We start from the raw sequence: 19832 nt of genomic DNA, 5'->3' as shown, positions 1-19832 counted from the left end.
AGAAATAACTACATAAAGAGATATACCATGTTTTTAGAATGGGAGACTCAATATCATAAAAATGTCAATTCTCCCCAAATTGACCTATATATTCAATGCAGTTCTTGTCAAAACCTAAACAGAATTTTTAATGGAACTTGGCAAAAGGATTCTAACATGTACATGGAAAAGTAAGAGCTAAGAATAATAGCCAAGACATTCCTGAAACAGAAAACATAATAGAAGGATTTTACCCTCCCATATACCAAGACATATTGTAAAGCTTTAGTAATTAAGTCTGTGAGTTACTGTGGCAGGGGTAAAAAAATAGATCAAGGCAGAGAAAGATACCCATGCATAGATAGAAACCTGATTTATTAGTATCAAAATGAAAATGATAGATTATGCAATAAATGGTTCTGGGAAAACTGGTTATCCAAATGGAAAAAAAATTATTTTGGATCCTACCTCACAGCATACTCAAATGTCAGTTTCAGAAGGATTAAAGATGTAAAGAAAAAGAACTATAAAAATTTTAAATGACAATCTAGGAAAATATCTTTCTGACCTCGGACTAAAGAAAGATTTCTTAAACAAGACACAGGAAGCACAAACAATAAAGGGTATAAGATTACATTAAACAACACTTAAAAAGAATGAAAAGCCAAACCTCAAACTAGGAGAAAATATAGCCAAACTTGTAACTATCAAAGGATTTGTGTTCAGAATATGTAAAGAACTCCTACATTTCAATAAGAAAGAGACAAACAACCCAACAGAAAAATGGGCAAGGCACACTCACTCTATTCACAAAAGAACACAAATAGCTTATGACACAGGAAAAGATGCTAAAATAATGAGTAATTATGGAAATGCAAGTTTAAACCATAATGAAATACCATTTTGCACCTCTTGGGTTGGTATAAAGTATAGTGTAGTAAAGGTAGGGATGGAATGCAGTGTGAACTTTGCAATGGGAGGGAAAACCTGTACGACCACTTTGGAAAAATATTTGCCTGCACCTAGTAAAACTGAATTTGCATATGCCCCACGTCCTATCAAGTCCACTCTTGGACAAATTCTACACATACTTACCAACAGTCATGCTCAAGAGTGTTCATAGCAATATTGTCCACATTAGCCAAAAGCTGGAAGCAACCCAAATGCCTATTAATAGCAGAATGTATAAATTGTGGTATACACATATGATGGAATACTGTACAGCAGTGAAGATGAGTGGGTTACAGCTCTGTGGAGCATAAGAAGTGGGCCACAGAAGGTACCACACAGTATGTTTCTATTTATTTAAGTTTCAAAACAGACTAGACTAAATAGTATCTTGTTTAGGAACATACACACGGTTGGTAAAACTATAAGAAAAAAGAGGGAATGACTAACCAAAGTCTAGCTAGAAGGGTGTGGGACTAGGGAGGGACACATGAGTAACTTCAAAGTTGCTGGTAGTGTTGTTTCCTTACTCCCGTGATGGATTCCTGGGAGACACTGAACATACGTATTTTTTTAAACACTCTTTTGCCCATGTGGTAGATTTCATAATTGAAACAAAATAAAGACAACAGCGCTTCAGTTCCCATGGCTCCAGGTAAGGTGTGGTACATTAAGAAGTGGATGATGTCAGAGCAGGGGACTGTGGGCCCACCAGGAGAGCTGGGTCCTCGGGTGGGGTGGGGGTTGAGGATTTGCCTGGTGTTCCAGCAGGTATATTAGACATGGTGGTGCATGCTCTGAGTCTGCTCAGAGAGAAGACCAGAGGAACTTCTCCTCTATGGGGCTGAAAGTGGTCATTGCTGTTAGAGAGAGTGGCCAGACATTCATGGACTAAGCCACTAAAGCATAAGTGACCCAAAATTCCTTTACAAACTATATTGCTCAGGGGCACGGGGCGGGGCGCGGCAAAATGGCGGCCTCGCGGCGAGGTAGAGCTTCCTCCACGGTGGTATCCCGCTGCTGCATCCCTGTGGCCCTCCGTCAGCCCAAGACCCAGACCTCCCAGGCACCTGAAGTCGGCTCTTGGCTCCTGCTTTTTACTGCTTTAAGCCCCCAGCCCCTAGCCCCACCTTCCCTATAAGTTTTGAGTAGTCATTCCACCTGAGTGGGAAGGGCGTCCACTAACAGGTGGAGAGAGTTGATATAACCTCCTCCACTGGTGCCTCCTGCTCAGCCCCACGCCGAGGGATGGCTGCCTGACTCCCTCCGGGCCCTGAGGGGCAGGAACACGAAAACCCCTCACTTGGAAAACTTACAGACTTGTTTCAGCATAAACAAATACGAAGTGTTCAGAGCTCAGGAAAGTTGCTAGTGGGTATTTAACTGCCCCCCAAAAGAGAGAAAGACATTTTCTTTGAAGAAAGTGAAAAAGGTCACTTTTTGCTCTCAGTGTTATAACCGGGACCTAGGTCAGGGTGATGCCACCTGAGGAAGCCTGGGGTGCCGAGGCCGTCCTGCCTGCAGTCACCAACGATGTGCCCGGTCCTCTTGCTCCAGGCTAGGATGTCCCCTGGGGGTAAGCCCCAGCCCCACCCCGGAGCCCACAGGAGCCCTGCCAGGTGTGGTGACACCAGGAGGGGTGTCAAAGGAAGCCAGGCAGGGGGCCGTTGGCCGGGTCTCCGTGGCCACCCTAAGGTGCCTGGGCTGGACCCACGTGTTTGCAGGGCCTCTGGACAGGTGGCAGAGCAACCCCTCCTGTCCACCCTCCCCAGGTGGGTGCCCTCGGGCAGGGTCATTTGCTGGGCCTGAGAGTCCTTAACCGCTGGCCAGCTCTCATCACTCCCTCTTCAGATGCTGCTCTATCTGAGTGGAACGTACTATGCCCTCTATTTCCTAGCTACGCTCCTGCTGGCCGTATATAAAAGTCAGGTTTTCCGGCTTCCCTGGTGGCGCAATGGTTGAGAGTCTGCCTGCCAATGCAGGGGACACGGGTTCGAGCCCTGGTCTGGGAAGATCCCACATGCCGCGGAGCAACTAGGCCCGTGAGCCACAACTACTGAGCCTGCGCGTCTGGAGCCTGTGCTCCGCAACAAGAGAGGCCGCGATAGTGAGAGGCCCGCTCACCACGATGAAGAGTGGCTCCCGCTTGCCGCAACTAGAGAAAGCCCTCACACGGAAACGAAGACCCAACACAGCCATAAATAAATAAATAAATAAATAAATAAAATTTAAAAAAAAAATCAGGTTTTCACTTATCCTCACAGTTACCTGGTCCTCGACCTGACTCTGCTCTTTCTGATGGGGATGCTGGAAGCAATTCGGTTATACTTCGGCACCAAGGGCAACCTGATGGAAGCCGAGGTACCGCTGGCCGCCAGCCTGGTCCTCACGGTGGGCGGTGCCCTGCTGTCCATCTACTTCCTGCTCTGGCAGACCCTGGTGCTGTGGGCCAACTCGGCCCTCAGCGCCATGCTCTTCGCGTTCCACGGCCTGGAGGCCGTCCTGCAGGCGGTGGCCATCGCCGCCTTCGACAGCTAGGTAGGCGGTGCCCGGCCCGCGGGACAACCCTGGACAGGAGACCCTCCTCAGAGCCAGACTGTGCCCCAGCCGTCACCTCCCCCGCTGACAGTTGGTGAGCGGGAAGGACATCTTCGTGCTGACCTGCCTCGGTGTTTGTTAGAGGGTCAGATGGTGTGGAGGGTCTATGAGGCTGAGGTGGGGTTGGGAGCCAGGGCAGAACAAGGTGCTGGGCAGGGGCTGGGTGTGACAGAAGCAGGGGTGGGGCTGTCCCGGCCGGTCTGCGGGGAATCATGGGGACGTCTCTGGCTGTTGGGGATCTGGCTTCAGCAGCCACCGACATCCAGGGTGCAGAGGGGGACGAGGCCTTCGGAAAGCAGGCAGCCAGGCCAGTGCCCTCGCGGTGTCCGTGGCACCTCCCTCTCAGACAGGGATCGGCTGTCTCTGCTCTCCCTGCTGCTTCGGGGTGGCACAGGGACCAGGGGTCCTGCTCTGCGGGCCGAGCTCCGGGCAAGTGGTGCACTCTGCCGTGCACAGGAGGCACCTGCCAAAGGCCAGGCAGCTCGGGGCTGGGGGGTTTCTCCTCAGCCGTGACACCTTTCCCTTGGGGAATTCTGGAGAAAGGCAAAGGTGACCTGGAAGCCCCAGCGCAGAGGGGAGGGAGGAGAACTGGAGAGTCCCCAGTAGGGGTGCTGTCCGGCTCCCAGGCCCTCTGCAAGTGCTCCTGGAAGGAGTCTGCGCCGATGTTTTCTAGTGACTTCCCTTGGTCTCAATTTCACATTTTCTACGTCTGGAGTAATGTTGTGTTTGAGCATCTGGATATTCTCTCTTCACAGTATTTTTAAATAAAGAAGCTTCTCTACCTCAAAAAAACACTATATTGCTCAAAGCGAAGCAAACCTAACAATCCAGGCAATATTTGCACTTGACTTCAAAAGCCTACTCCATACAAGGGTACATCACCTAGGTTATAAAGTTGGGGGTGGGTGGGTAGGGCAGACAGGTGGATAAAGGGAGACAGTCTTGTCTAAAGTACACAATAGTATTTGCTTTGGGACAGGGGCTCAAACCTCATAAGAGTGACGGTGGACATCTGGGGGTCCCACATGAGAAGCTGGCGTGGCTGAGGTTAGTACCAACAGCTGGGGTACCTGGCACCTGAACTGGGGTTGGATGATAGGAATGAGAGCAGAAGAGACTGGGCCTGATAAAGTGTCTTGACACTGTGCTGATGACAGAGACTTTATTCTTTAGGCGGGAGGAAGCTGTTGGTAGTTCTTAGGCATGGGAAATGACAGGGTTAGATTCCTATTTAGAGAGATCAAGCTGGTCACAGTGTGGAGGTTGCACTGGATGAGGGAGGTACAGGAAGCAGAGAGCCCAGCGAGAAGGTTAGTGAGAGGTGGTGCTGATCACGCTGGACCCAGCTAACACGCACTTACTTCCCCTAATCCTCACCCACCCTGACAGGAGGAGGCTGTCCCCAGCTGCCGGATGAGGACACTGAGCCTCCATTTCTTTGCCTAAAGTCACACAGCTAGTAGGTGGTGGGGCCGGAAGTTGGTTCTGCAGCTGTCTGGCACTAAGCCTCCTGCAGCCCCTGCCATAAGGAGACTTCCATCCTAGACTCCATTCTGAGCAGAGACAAGTCTCAGCTGAGACCTCAGAGGAAGGAACATGGGCAAAAGCAGACCTGTGCTCTGGACTGAAGAAGAGCAGATTTCAAAAGGCTTGAGGACAGGCAGGGTGTAGAGGGGAAGTCACTGCTAGAGGGATCTGGTGCTGCTTGTACTCATGCGAAGGGCCAGCTCATCTCTCTCCCCACTTGTCCCCATCCCCAGCTGCCCGAGTCCCACCCAAAAAACCAGCTTTGGGTGAGTGCATGGCAAGCTGGACCATTAGATTATGTGCAGATTTTCTTCAAATTGACTAAGATTCAACTCAAAGCTTCAGGAACTGTTTGGATTACTCTGTATGTGCATGCCCTTCTGGCCCATATTGGCCCATTTAGGCCTTGGTTCTGGTCTCAGAACTGGGTTAGAATAGGTCTTCAGTTTAAATACCTGTTAAAGGAGGGTAATAAGTATCCCTGCCTCATCTGTCAAATGAGCGCTTAGTAGCAGGGGGTCTGGATTCTCATTTTAATGCAGAGTGGCCATGAGCGGAGCCCTTAAGGCAGGGGAAAAACTCTTCTCTGCTGCCATCTAGTGAGTATCTTGGGAATAACACCTGAATGGAGGTCACCAGGAAAAGTTCTCTCTCCAAGGGGTTCTGAGCCAATGAAGAATGTGTCAGATCCAGGGCCATGCCCCAGATGTGGTCATCTGTGCCCTGGAAGCTGCCCACTGGAAAGTGGAGTCTTCAAGGCGAGACCTGGTGCAGAGCCCGACACACCCTGAATGGACCGCCTTCTCACCTGGCTCTGACCTAGTCATGCCTTATGTCGCCCTCCCCTCTTGGCTCCCTACCTTCCTCAGGGTAGTTTTTGAACTAACAGAGTGCTTAGAGAGCCTCTGTAAGCCACCACATCTGGGGGCAGTGGGGTGCAAACCAAAGATTTATTTTTCAAGTAAAATAGGCAGCCCAGGAAGAGCAGAACAAGAGGAAACCAAGGCTGAGAACAGAAAGCTTGGATATGGAAAGACACAAGAAGCCAGATTGCAGCTGCCAGGGAGAGCTGGGGAGGCGGGCTATGGAGTGGTCCTGGGCCCTTGCCCAGGTGCTGGGGTCAAAGGGGCCTTGGAGACTCAACTCCAGGTGCAGCATTTGCAAGAGGAGCGGAACACCAGGCTCCTCAGGCAGCTTTGCTGGAACAACCACCCCCCTGTACAACTGTAGTAGCTGGACCAGTCCAGAGGGTTGGGGTAGAGCCCGTCAGCTTTGCCCTGGCAGAATGTGTCTTGTCTGAGGCTGGAGCCATGCTCAAGTTAAGAGGGCTGGCCTGGTGCAGGAGTTTCAGGCTCTGGGGGGCCTGAAGACATATATGGAAGACCTGGGAAAACAGTGATGATTCAACCAAGGCTCCTCCAAAAGATCCCAAACCCATAGGCCAAGCACACAGGCAGCAACCATAGGCAGCAGCAGCTCAACACCCCATACCTTACAGGCAGGGCATAGTCAGACACCCAAGGCAGAGGACAGCCAGACAACAGCCACACCTACAGCTGGAGCACAGCTCAAGAGAAAACACCGGGGCTACAAGTGTCATAGGCAGTGAATGGCTATCTACCATCTGCAAAGACCAACCAAGTAATGGTGAGGGCCAGCGGGGTCTCACAATGAAGGCTGAGTGCAGGCCTTGAGAAGAGAGGCTGAGGGCCCTCTGGAGGGAAACCCTGGTTACCAACACCCTGGGCAGGCATTGGTACAATCAGAAAGAGGAAGAAGAGTGTGAAAAGAGAATCCTCAGAAGAATTTCCTCAGAAGAAGCCAGTACCTGAGGTGCCCTGGCCCCATACTCACTCAGCTCCAGCCGCAGCATCTTGATGAGGGGGTATCGGCCCTGGTTGCAGAAGAAACCAGCAAAGTTGTCCATGTCCAGTGTCCAAACCATGACCCCACCCAGTCCCGTCTGCTTCAGATAGCTGACCTGTTTGAGGAGCGAGATGGGGGTGGAGGAGCCCAGGGAAGCCCGGCCAGCAGCCCCAGAGCCGGTTTCCTCATCCAGGCAGGGACCTCTTTTCTCCAGCACCCATGAGTTCTGATCCTTGCTGGGCATGATTCATTCTGGAATCTCCCTGCCCTGACATAAACATGGCCAGGGGTGGGCATGAGGGTGGAGGTGTGAGGAGTACATGGATGTGTGACCTTCCTTAGGTTGGAAGCCTTAACTTCCCAGCATTTTCTGGGCTGAGCTATTGTGTTTGGGGTACTGTCTGCTGATTGTAATGAGTTCAGTTACCATAGGGAACGACTAACTTCCCCAGAGATCTGAATCAATTCCCTGTCTTCATGTCTTTGTCCACCCTGAGGGCCTTCTCACCTCCACCAGTTCCCTGAGGCTTCTTTAAGGTATGGCTGTGTGTCCCCTCCGAGTGGGCTTCCCTGGCCCTAGCCCTGCCGGAGGCCATGGCTCACCTCTGGCGTGAGGCTGGGGTTACAGGGTAGGGGTGGTCGGAACCCTTGATGGCCCCAATCTCCCTCCCAGCTACCTCCCTTTCTACACCAGTCCCCACTCAGGGTTCCAGCTACCGTACAACTTGCTCTCAGAGGCTAGCTTCCCCTTTCCTCTCCATCAAGTCTTTCTCCTGTGCTTTCCTCCCCAGAAGGCCCATCTTCTCTGCTTTAAGACTTTCTCAAAATCCCTTCCACCATGATGCCTTCTCTCATCTCCCCCAGCCAGGATCATGCTGCCTCCTCAATCCTCCAGAGCACTTTGTCTACACCTCCAGAAGAACCTGCCACTGTCTGCCCTCCATAACTGACAAGAGATAAGCAGATGAGCAAATACAGGTCCCTCTGCAGGTGCCAATGACCTCACTGGGGAGAGAGACATGGAAACAGGTAAACACACTCAAGTTTTGAGGCAGGAATTGAGGGGGTGTCATATAAGTAAATCAAAGGATCTATAATTTGAACATGCACCAAATATTGTCAACGGACTGAATAAAATGATATGCCTTACTGTATGTATTTCTCCTCTTATATGTCTGTAGAATTTGTGTTTAATAAAATACAAATACTTTCAAGAGAGATACTCAATGTAGAGCAATTTTTTTGCCATTGTGTCTTTTCTTAACCAGTAGGTGATAATGGTATAAAATGCTATCACATGGAGATCTGTGAAATGCTGGGATATTTCTCCTTGAAGAGGTTCTGAATGCTGTCATTGAATGTTATTGACAGGCCTTGGGCCCACACAGGACCACACCTTCCCAGCAGGGCTGAACCTCACCTTGATTTTGCAGCTCTCCACATCATCAAAACCCACCCACTGGTTGCTCTGAAAGGCATAGGGCACCTTCTGGTCCTTGATTCTGTGCTCAGCAGCCCCCTTCCAAGAGCAGACCTGGAGGAGCAGAGGGCAGAGCTGGGAAGGAGGTGGGAGGCACTGCAAGCATCTTCTCCCTGTCATGAGGAGACTAGAGACTGAAAAATTCCCATCTGAGAAGCTTGGAGATTCTAGGAAGTTCTAGACTGAGTGACCTAGAACTGTTGATTCAATGAGGCACCTGGGCTTAAGGATAAATCCAAGATGACAGGCATGGGATGGAATTTACCCGACCAGAATTCACTGTGCCTAGCATCCTCATTCAGAAATTATGGGAGAAGAAGCCCCTGCTCTGCACAATACTCGGGGTGGCTGTGGGTTTTCCTACTTCATAGTAAGCCAGGAGTCCTCCCTCTTTGGTGAAGGGGCCAGGAGTTCCAGGCCCCGTGGCTTGGGCCCCCACTCCAGTGTCCAACAAAGAGGCCAGGGTAAAGGATCATCCATAGGTGGGCATGCCAAAGATCAGTTTGCTGGCAGGGTCCCTTTCTGCAGCCACCGTTGCATGGCAGAGTCCTGGTGGTGAAGGAGCAATGTCAGGGCTAATTTTCTTTGCCTTTAGACTGGTTCAGATCATCCAAGCCTGGGGGCTCCAGAGGAGTTTCATGAGCCTTTACTAGTGTTCCAACCCTGCCCCATCTTCTTTAGATCCTCTCTTAGACCCTGAACCACAGTGATTGAAGCTGCATGGCCCTATAGCCAAGAGCATGGGCTCTGGAGTCAAACAGTCATTGACTCAGTAAATATTTACTGAAGGCCAGCTGTGTGCCAGGCACTGTCCTAGACGCTTGGGATACCTCAGTAAACAAAGATCTCTGCCTTACTCAGCAACTTATTTGATCTTGCTGAGCCTCGAGCTTCCTGTCCATAAAATGGAAATGATAAAAATATTTGTCACTAAAGGCATTGTGAGAATTAAAAGATATAATGCATGTATAAGTCTAACATAGTGCAATAAAGGGGAGCTATGATCGTGATCATTACCATCACTGTTGTTTCACCCTCAGTACAAGAGCAGGGAATTTTATTTATCTCTGTAACCCCAGTGCCTAGAACAATGCTTGACACTAAGATGTGCAAATAGAAAGAACAAATGAGCACAGGGCTTCTTCACCGCCTCTGCACAAGACCTTCCCCCATCATGTATTACTTGACATGACACCCCCAGGCCTGTGACATGAGGAGGTACCCAATACAACTCTGTGGAATAAACAAGTAATGAAGACTCTTCCCTCAAACCAGGATGGTAGGCTCACTTTCCCCAAGAATCCACCCTGTTTGAGTCCAGGTTTTCTAGTTACCCTGCAACCTCTTAGCACTTAGGTATTTTCACTGTATTGATTTACGTGTATTTCTTTTTGCTGGTCCATATGATTTATCTTTGATCAGACTGGAGCTTTCTGAGGGCAGAGGTCAGAGCACCCTGCTAAGTTCTGTGGCATTTTTGTGCAAATTTGGAAAAGTCACCCCTCTGGCCAGAAGCAACATGCAGGGCACATAGTATAGAGAGTAGAAGGCCTCTTTGTAGGAGGATAAAGGCCTCCCTTCCCCCACATGGATCCAGGGCACACAGCTTGGAGAGCACTGTGCCAGTGGGAGTTCAACCCCCTCACCTCTCAGCTGAATGTCTTTGTATGTCTCCCCACTTGACTTGGCTGGCTTCCCCTGGGACCCACACAGTTTCCCAGATGAGGGTGGAGGAACCAGGTGCAATGTGAGGTTTAGATGCTCGGCTCAAGTGCCTGAAGAAGTGCACTTTATTTGTGAAAGAGCCACGGAAGTCCTAGATGTTCCACCCAGCTGAAACACAAAGATGTGGACTCCCCAAAATTAACAAACATTTTAATTTAGGGCTTTTTGTTATTGTTGTTTGTTAAGAAGGAGAAATGATATGGTCAATCTTGACTTTTAAAATATAGAATGGGCTTATAAAAAAATGTCTAGCCTACTCAATGAGGAAGAGCTGGGCAGTAAACCTCCACCCACCCCAGTCTACAACCAAGCCTGCCCTTTCCAGGGACTGGGGTGGCGTAGGGGGGTTCTGCCCTGAGTGACATCCCCTGAGATGTTATCAACTTGGGAAAGCTCTCACCTCTTTCCAGAAGGACATTCAGTGCCAAGGAGCAAAAGTTACCCATTATCTTGAAGGAAATGGGGCTGAGGGTGTATGAAGGGAGCAGGAGCCATTTTGGCTGGAAACTTGAGCTCAAAGACAGCCTCCCAATTAGTCACTTGTTTGTTTGATGTTGCTAGATTGGTTGGCTGTGTCTAATATCAGCCGAGATGCTACACAGAAGTGAGGTTTCTCCTCAGCAGTGACATGGAATAGGAAAATAAAACAAACACGAAAGAAACAAAAAAATCCTGGCTTCTCCATGCCCTGCTTGGTATCCTGCTTTTCCCTTCCATTAGGTTCTTTGAGGCTCAAAAAGGGCCACTGGCAAGGGCCTGTGCCAGGGGCGTCCTGCCCCTTACCACATTGAATTCGGCCATGGCCCCAGTCTCTCCCTGTCTCTCATGGGGGGGCTGTTATGCCCTGTGTTCTTTTCCCAAGAGCCATGGATGTCATAGGCCATGAAGCTGAGGAACTCCAGTTTCCTGCATGAGGCATGGGAAGAGAGAGTGAGGGGCTAGTGAGCAGGGTGGAGCCCTCCCCCTTCCTTGCTCCTCCGTCCCCTCACACGCAGTGTGTGGCCTGGGGAGAGACCTGCATGGTGGGGGCGGGCTCCCTTCTTGCTCTGGGAGACGCAGCAGCATAGGCAACACCTCCGGTGGCCCCCGTCATCCTGGCCATTCTCATTCTTGGCAGCTCACGTCTTCAGCGTCCTCCTCCCAGCTGTCCCCTTAGCACCCTCAGGACAGAGTCCACTCAAGGACACCTCTTGCTATTTTGCTATTTTGAAGGGAAATCTAGCTTAGCATTTCTCAAACTTTAGTTGTGTACATATATCACTTGGGAATCTCATTCAGGTACAGGCTCTTATTCAGTAGGCTTGGGGTGGGAACTCATTCTCTCAGAGATGCTAAGTGCTTCCCTCTTTCCTCCTCCAGGGGTATTTCACTTTAAGACTGAATTCTTAAGGAAAAGGGCAAGGCTCCAAAGAGAGGGACTCTGGAGTGATGGAGTAGCAAATGTGCTAAGGAAACCCTCCTTAGGTCTGCTGGTGGTGCAGGCAAGCCCCTGCTCCATTCTGGGGGAAGCTCAGCCTGCCCTTGGTCTCTTTCCCCTGCAGAGAACACAGGGTCCATGCCATCTGCCTGAGACTCACAGAGCAATTTTGTCCCCCTCATATCCAGCTTTTGTGCAGTGTGGCCCTGCTGGGACAGCTGTGCTCGGCAGGAGGTGTGCCTTCCCTGAGGCCTGGGCTTCCTGCTGAAAGGCATTGGCCAGGTCCTGCAGGGGCAGCTCAGAGTGAACACACAGGCGGGGAACAGGCAGCCCTGTGAGCTCCAAGCAGATGTTCCCACACAGGAGCCTGAAAACTGACCACAGGGCTGGTCTGTGCTATGCAGACACATGAAGCAGCTGAGCCTGGGGGCAGAGCAGTACCTATGCGGCCCCCTGGCTAACTAGGTCTTCCCTATCTCACCCAGCTGTACCTGCACCAGGGCTATGAAGCACTGCTTATCTGATGGAGGGCTCCCCTGGCTTCCTGCGTACTCCCAGTCAAGGTCGAGACCATCAACGCCATATTTGCACAGAAACCTGATGGCTGAGTTGACAAAGGACTGTTGATTATTGGTTATAGCCACCATATCCATGAACCTATGGGTTGATAAAAGGCAGTGTGGGCCTGTCTTACACAGGACAGTGGGTCATGCTCCCTCAGAGGCAAGTGAGAAACTTCTCAGGATATTGGTGCTCGGCTGTCTAGGCCAGAAGGGAACAAGAAGGGCTGCTTCAGAGACTGCTGGGATATTTGCAGGTGGGTTATGGGCCTGGCTAAGGGAAAGGGACAATGTAGAAGTGCCCCCAAACATTGACATCACCAGGGGCACACTGACTCACTAGGAGCTCTGCTTCCCAAAATTCCCTCCAGAAGCTTACTGCCACATCCCTGCCCAGGGATTTGTTCTAACCTGAATCAGAGCTGGCTGTCAACCCAGCAAGGAGATTGAAAAAAGAAGAGGAATCAGTTTCTAAGATGAAGAGGAAGAGAAGCACGGCAGTTTAGTGAGGATCTGGGTAATCTTGGGGGTCTGCTGTTCTACTTCCCTGGCAGGTTAACATGGTTACTATTCTTCTAACTCACATTTGTAGAGTGCTTTGTGTTATTGTTATTACTATTACTAGTCCAGAGTTCTTTACAATTTCTGAGGTGCCCCAAGAACAACCTCCCCACATCTTACTTTCTCAAGAAGTCCCTGGACTTCTTGGGGGTCTTGAGTTTTATAGACTGTTTCTATTTTAATTTATTTTTTAATTTAGCTAATAGCATCAGTTCTTAAGTGGGGTTTGTATGCCTGGGAACCCCAGGCTAAGAATCCTGAATTTCAGTGAAAAATCTGTGTATAAGCAGTGTTTTGGGAAGGGGAGTCATAAATTTCATCAGGTTCTCAAAAAGGCTCATGATCCAAAAAAGTATTAGAAAGACTGGTTTAGAATTTTGGGGACCTTATAGTTAGGACTTTCTAGGAAAAGTATGGTTCCAAATATACCATTCCATTATCTCCATAAATCATCAAAAATGTCCTGGAAATGTCAATATTCTGGCATCCAAGCTCAATCTCGCAGACTGCCTTTGACACCCAGAAGGGGAACAAAAATTCTCAGACATACTGTTCCAGAGCTCAGAAAATATAGACATTATATGTTGTCTGGGATTAGTTGAGACCCTCCCTTTACACATTTCATGGAGGAAGAGACTGAGGCCTGGAAAGAGGTCAGACTCTCTGTGCTGCATTTAAAGCAAGACTGGATGTATAACGGCCTGGAGCTAAGCCCACTCCACTGCTTCCTGATGAGGTACCAAGAAGTCAGAAGGAAGGTCAGCCCCCAGAGTCCACTCTTCTCTCCCACTCCCCCTCACCCTGGCTACACCTCTGCCTGGCTGATTCCCTGACTGGGGGTCTCTCTGGCCAGTGAGCCAGTTCCCCACTAGGGGCCCTGCCACATTGGTGCCCACAGACAGCTCACTTCTGAGTGCCGAAGCTCCAGCCCCCAGTGGCCTGCAACGTCTTCAGCTTGGGATTCCTGGGAAAGAAAAGAGAAATGCCAGAATTTATCCAGCCAGGTCCTGGGGGGGCTCACCTCACTAACAAGGAAGCAAGGAGGCTGGCAGGGCTGGTGGGGTGAGGTAGGGGATATATAAATCCCTATGTTCAGATTCTGTACCAGGGAAGCTCTAGATTGGGAAAGAAAAGACACGTTCCTACCTTTGAGGACTTCTTATCTGGCTGGGGAGCCATACACTCAAGGAATTCAGAAAGCAAGAGATCAGAACAGATCTTCAGAGAGGCTGTATTAAGGTAGTGATAACACTTGAGCTGAAGGATAGATAGATTTTGGGAGAAAGAAGGGCACTCATTCCCAGTAGAGGGAAACAGTTTCACAGTCCGGATTCCACTTAGACCTAAACTGGAAGGGCACTTAAGGAGTCACTATCTACCCCCACCTCTTCCACATAAGCACGGGAAAGCCCAGAGAAGTGATGAGACTTGCCCAAAGCCACACAGCGGGTCTGCAGCCAGACTGCAGTAATGGAGAAGGTTTCTGGCTTTGAGAGGAGGCGCCTGTCTTCTCCACCTCCCATCCCCACCTCCTCCACTGCAGCTCACATCTTTTTCAAGATGTTGAATTCCTTGTAGAGTGTCTCATCATTCCACGCTATGGAGCTGAGCTGGTGATTGTTCATGCCAGCAAAGGCACATATGAGGTGGGTGCACAGATTGGGGTCCACATCCTTGGGCAAGAAGCGAACAGCCCCCTGTCTGTACTGGGCCCAGTTAGTGAAGTAGCAGACCAGTTTTGCCGCAGAGCCTGGCAAGTTGGGGCAAAGAAAAGAAATGGCAATCAGAAGGGCCTGCTGTGGACTGGCCTCCTCTGCCCAGAGGCAGAACTTATGTCATGCCAGAAGACGTTAAACATGGCCCTTCATCTGCTGGAGGCAGGGAGGCAGAACTTTCAAATCACAGCTTGGAATACTTCAGAATGTTAATTAAAATACAAATATATAAAGTGGCAGAGAGGAGGCCCCAGTTACAGCCTGGGTTTATGTTTCTTTAGTCTTGCTTTAAAGAGGTTTGCATTTATATACTATTATCCCTTGTAGAGAATTGGTTTAATATCACTGACAAGGTTCTAACAAGGAGAATATTTTCTCTAGGAAAAGGCAGCTTGTTTCTGTCATCCTCACACCCTGTAGAATGGCTTTGTGTGTAGGGCCTCTCCTCCCAGGTGGGGGCTTGTCTAGCAGTGATGGCTCCCACCAAGGGCAGCACTGTGCAAAGTTGACCAGAACACCAGAACACAAAGGCCTGCAGCTTCATCCCTGCAGCTGCCAGAAGTGTACTTTGGGCTGATCTTCTCTTTAGCCTTGGCTTAGGGGTCCCCATCTGAAAATGACAGTGTGGTCTCTGAGGGCTCTTCCAGCCTTGCAGACTATGATCATGTGGTTTGCACACACCAGCATTTTATGCCAGGGACTTGGCAGAATGATGAGTTTGGACTGGAGCATGTCTGTGGTCATGGTCTAGACACTAGGATTTCCTTTTGCACAGACAGGGTCTCTCTGCACCCTCCTCCAGCCCCCATGTGGCCAGTGAGAGGATGAGGAGGGAGAGCAGTGCAAAGTGGCTATAGGAGAGTGTGTAGGAACCCAGAGCATGAAGGGCTGGCTGAGACACCCCTGGGCCCATGGATGGCTCTCAGAAGGAGGAGTCAAAGCTCTTGGGTAGTCACTGGCCCTAACTAGAGGTCACCCGGGAGTGAAGTTTGCTGATGGGACTGGGGCGTTGCCTGAGTGACATAGAAGGAGGATTGGTGAACTCCCCAAAGCAAAAGAAGGAAACAGGGGATTAACCCAGCGAACACATCCCTGGGACCATCTAGAAAGGAGCCAGGAGGCTCTTTTTATTTTGTATCATATCCTGCCATAGCATATTGAATATTGTGCATGAATATTTGTACTATAGAGGCAACAAAGTCTAGTGGTTAACAGCAGGGACTTTGGAATTTCATGCCTGGGTTGAAATCCCAACTCTGCAAATTTTTAGCCAGATAATTCAGCTTTCTCCTTCATAAAATGGGAATGATGATTGTTCCTATCTTAAGGACTACTGTGTGAATGAAGAGTTAATGTATGTGAAACACTCAGAACAGTGCTGGCAGAAAGTAAGCTCTGTTCTAAGTGCTTTGCATACATTAACCCTTAGCCCACACAAAATTCTATTATTATAAATATATACCATCCCATACCATAGCACACCATATGCCCAGAAGTAGCTTGGATTAAAGCTTTTGAGGAAATCTTCAACTTTTCTCTCTTCCCCATGTTTGCTATTTCTCTGGACCTGGCTGTCCCCTCCTGTGAGATGAAGAGGGGAAATGTGTGTCTAGTGCCACAGCCCAGGCTCAGGATGAGGGTCTGAGTACAGGGAGTGGTGTGGGATAGGAAGGGAACCCAGGAGTCCAAGTTGCTAAACATCACCCAGAGAGTTCTCTCTTGTCTTGCACAAGAAGGATCCCTCCTGGCTCTCCCAAGCTCCACATGCAATCAGTTCAACAGACACGGAAAGAGTGTGTTGTCCTTGCTGAGCCAAGGGGCTAGGACATGGAGCTGGAGAAGACTTAGGTTTCTTACTTCCAGTAGGTCAGAGCGCCCCTACTGGTGGTAGGGGAGACACCTAAGCCAGTAATTAGAAACACTGTGATATATACTGTAAAATGTGTTCCAGTGCTATGAGAGCACAGAGGTTGGAGCAAGTGACCTCAGGAAAGAACAGAGAGAGGTTGACATTTAAGCTGGCCCCACGGACACACAGGAGTTCAGCTAGTGGGTTAGGAGGCTAGACCCTTCCCAGAAGAAGGAATGGCAAGGCCATTATGGGGACAAGGACACTTGCAGGGGCCTGAGCTTTGGAGGCGAGAACCCACTGAAATCTGGTAAGAGCTCTTGAGGTGGGCGTAAATGTTAGGGGAGTGAATGGGAGAGGGTAGCAGAGCCCAGGGAATGGGGCTGAGGGAACCCAGGGCTAGCTTCAAGAAGGGCACCACTTACCCCACTGGATCGTCAGCAGAACCATCAAACCTGAGCAGCACAAAAGAGAAGGCAGAGGTTAAGATGTCATTCTTACTTTCCCAGCCCTCTATGGCTATTGAAGCGCAGGAGCGAGAAGTGGTCAGGGATGGGGGTGGGCTCAGGACAGTTTCCTACAAATCCAGCTTCCTCTGCCCACAAGTGACCCAGGAGGGCACTGTGTCCATCCCTTTACCCAGGCCAGACAGCAGGGGCCCCTACCTGGCCTGGGCTAGTCCCAGAGCTGATGGAAATTTCCATGAGCTGAGACTGCTCCCTCTCTAGAACATCAGTAGAGGGCAGTGTGGATTTAGGAAGATTCTAGGAAAACCACTGACTTTTAAGCTTTTTAGAGAGAAAGTTTCTCTTTTGAAATAAGCAGAAAACCTGTCCTCAGGATGAAAAGAGCCAATTTGGAAGGGCTAGGCCAGAGAGTTCATCTCTAGGTGAGGTCTCTGTACTTCTGCTCACAGCCACAATTGACTACTTTTTGCTGCTTTCCTGCCACACCCCACAAGAGGCTGGCTGAGTTACCAATATCCTTGGAGACCTAGGGCTCAGTGGGACTCCTTTAAAAGTATTTATTTCACCTCTCTGGTGACCTTGGATTTTCCCATTAACCTAATAAAACCTGCATGAAAATTTGTAAGGGCACCCAGGGTCATGGCTCCCAGGCTGCGCTTTGCAGGGCAACCAGCTTCAGGGTGGGGAAGAATTCCTTGGCAGTGGGCACCCCTGGAAAGTAGGGGGCCTCAGAACATAGCAAAGACAAAACCACCCAATGCCGAGGGGTTCACTGACTCTGGGCTTCCAAAACAGGAAGAAAAGTCATTTTCAGCCTGTTGAGAAAAGCTTTTCCTTGCAACACAAAGCCTCTTGGGCTGAAAGACCTCGGGGGGAACCCACAGGAACTGCAAGCCTGGCAGCAGACGGAGAAATGGAATGACCCTCCAAAGTTCTCCTGAAAGCTTCTGCTTCCTTACAAACAGCACCAAGGAACCATTTCACGTACACATCCCCACTTCCCCACAGCTCCCGGGGCCCAGCCCATACTCCCTGACAGCACCCACTCACCTGCCCAGGCTACAGACCACACCACGGTGCTGGCTCAGTGACAGACTCCAGCCCACGCAACCAGCTATCCAGGTCCTGCCCTCCTTTTATCAGGCCTCCCTGTCCCACCACAGCCAGGGTGTTGAAGTCAGACAGGGGCAGTGGGAGGGCACAGGGGGCAGGGGATGTGGTATGGAGGTCTAGGGTGCCAAGTAGCACGGACTGGGGACACCCGACACAATGCCCTTTAGCAATGCTTGGTTTTCTGGAACAATCACAGGGTGTAACCTGGGCTTTTATCATTGCCAAGCCAGGAGGCAAAGGGAAGGAAGAGGGAAGTGTTTCTAAACCTTCTGCTGGGCAAGGTTGATTCTGATTTTCTCTGTGTGGGCTGGTGAGGACCACGAGCAGCCCCAGGCTTTGGAGGAAGAGAAACACCTCATGAGTCAGGGAAGCAGGCTTCCAGACCAGCCTGCCTGCTTGCTTTACCACGGCCCTCTCTGAAATTTAGGTAATCTCTCTGTAAGATGATAGTGTTGCAAGTATAATCTATATTTTACAATAGTAATGTTTTTATTACTATCCATGTGATAGTAATATTTTATATCCATTGAGAAAAATACATAATGATAAATAGCAACTATGAGCTTAGTAATATTTTTAAATGCCTGTGTTTCTTATGAAGAATCAGAGGGACCTCTATCAGTGTCCTGTGGCTGCTGTAACAAATAACCTCAAACTAGGCGGCTTAAAGAAGCAGGATTTATTACCTCACAGTTCAGGAGGCCGAAGTCTGAAATCGAGGTATTGGCAGGGCCATGCTTCCTCCAAAATTTCTAGGGAAGAATGTTTCCTTGTCTCTTCCATCTTCTGATGGCTTCTGGTGTTCCTTGGTCTGTGGCAGCATCACTCCGATGTCTGTCTCCATTCTCACAAGGCTTTTTCCTCTGTGTCTTTGCATGTCTTCTTTTCTGCCTCATATAAAGACCCCTGTCATTGGATTTAGGGCCCACCCAGGGTGATCTCATCTTGAGATTCCCACCTTAATTACATCTGCATAGACCCTTATTCAAGTAAGGTCACATTCTGAGGTGCTGGGTGGAGATATTGGGGGAGGGGGCAGCATTCAGCCACTGCAGGACCTACTGGGACATGTTACTTATTCTGTATGCAGACAGTAGCCAGTGCATACATGAACTCCAAGGTCCTGGCAAAACTCTGAGCTTCTAGGGGATCTGCTCTTTGGTCCTAGGCTTTAATATGAGTGGCCTGCATGGCTGAGTGGGAACGTCCAGTGGCAGCAGACTCTGGAGTCAAGTTGCCTGGGTTTGAATCCGAACTCTGTCATTTACTATCTGTGTAACCTCGAGCACGTTCCTCGATTTCTTTGAACTCCAGTTTCTTCATCTGTAAGGAGAAGTCCTCAGAGGATGGTTATGAATGCACTGCCTGCTGACTGCTCTTATTCCTGGGGCTGCCCGGCCCTGACACTTCTGCCCAGTCTCTGTTGGTGTCAGAGATCGGGGCTCTGGTAACCTCTGTGAGGTCTCTGAGGCGGTCAGAGCTCTGTGCCCAGATGGACAGTCCCTGTGTCCTTGCTTTCTCTTTCACTTAGGGATCCTGCCAAGGAGCCTGTTCAGAATCACCTGAGGTCTATAGAGCTGCCTCAGGTCTTGGGATGTGGGCAGAAGGGGAAGGGTGAAGGTGGGAAGTGAAAACCAGGAGACTTTGAGAGGCTTCTCCAGGGAGACAGGTGGCCTCCTTATCTTGCCCCCTACTCCCGTACACATAGCTGACCTGTCAGCTTTGAGCTTTTCTGACTCGGCTTCATGTCACCAAAAGGACCCTGCATTGTGGTGTCCACGATTCTGAGTCACTCTAAGTGCTGACCTGCCCCCAATCATCTGGGGTCTCCACCGTGCCCAGTAGCCCCACCATTAGCATCACTACCTTGGTTTATGCAGCTGTTTCTTTTCTTTCCCCCTGACTACCTCATTCCTGCTACTCTCTCCTGAAGCAGAATGCTCTTTTCCTTCCTAGCCCTTATCCTAATTTGAAATTATGTACTTATTTTGTGAGTTTATGAATTGAATGTGTGTCTCTCTCACTAG

At 49.8% G+C, this 19832-nt stretch overlaps 2 protein-coding genes across 2 annotated transcripts; one reads left to right on the top strand and one right to left on the bottom strand.

Annotated features, from left to right (window-relative positions):
• Window positions 1-1593: 1593 nt before the first annotated feature.
• LOC309628549 (transmembrane protein 80-like) lies at window positions 1594-5419 on the top strand. Its single transcript, XM_082391712.1, has 2 exons — window positions 1594-2856; window positions 3172-5419. The coding sequence occupies exons 1-2, from the start codon at window positions 2779-2781 to the stop codon at window positions 3463-3465; spliced, it is 372 nt and encodes a 123-aa protein (XP_082247838.1). The 5' UTR covers window positions 1594-2778; the 3' UTR covers window positions 3466-5419.
• Window position 5420: 1 nt separating this feature from the next.
• On the bottom strand, window positions 5421-18709 carry CHIT1 (chitinase 1). The gene is given in 14 exon segments (XM_082391727.1): window positions 5421-6371; window positions 6375-6436; window positions 6907-7033; window positions 8339-8452; window positions 8763-8870; window positions 8874-8914; window positions 8917-8947; window positions 10907-10953; window positions 10956-11029; window positions 11701-11825; window positions 12032-12197; window positions 13569-13625; window positions 14210-14411; window positions 16651-18709. Coding segments are annotated over 14 exon segments (1359 nt in total). The 5' UTR covers window positions 16676-18709; the 3' UTR covers window positions 5421-6191.
• Between the last annotated feature and the right edge of the window lie 1123 nt (window positions 18710-19832).

This window comes from Balaenoptera borealis (genome assembly GCF_965194805.1).
Source record: "Balaenoptera borealis genome assembly, chromosome: 1".
NCBI lineage: Eukaryota > Metazoa > Chordata > Mammalia > Artiodactyla > Balaenopteridae > Balaenoptera > Balaenoptera borealis.
The sequence above is the reverse complement of the archived record's forward strand: the minus strand, read 5'-3'. Positions and strand labels throughout refer to the sequence as shown.

Bases quoted from the DNA above. Each gene is read 5' to 3' on its own strand.
- LOC309628549 (XM_082391712.1), top strand. From the start codon at position 2,779: ATGCTGCTCTATCTGAGTGGAACGTACTATGCCCTCTATTTCCTAGCT. The intron at 2,857-3,171 runs GTTTTCCGGCTT...AAAAAAAATCAG, and splicing joins TGGCCGTATATAAAAGTCAG to GTTTTCACTTATCCTCACAG.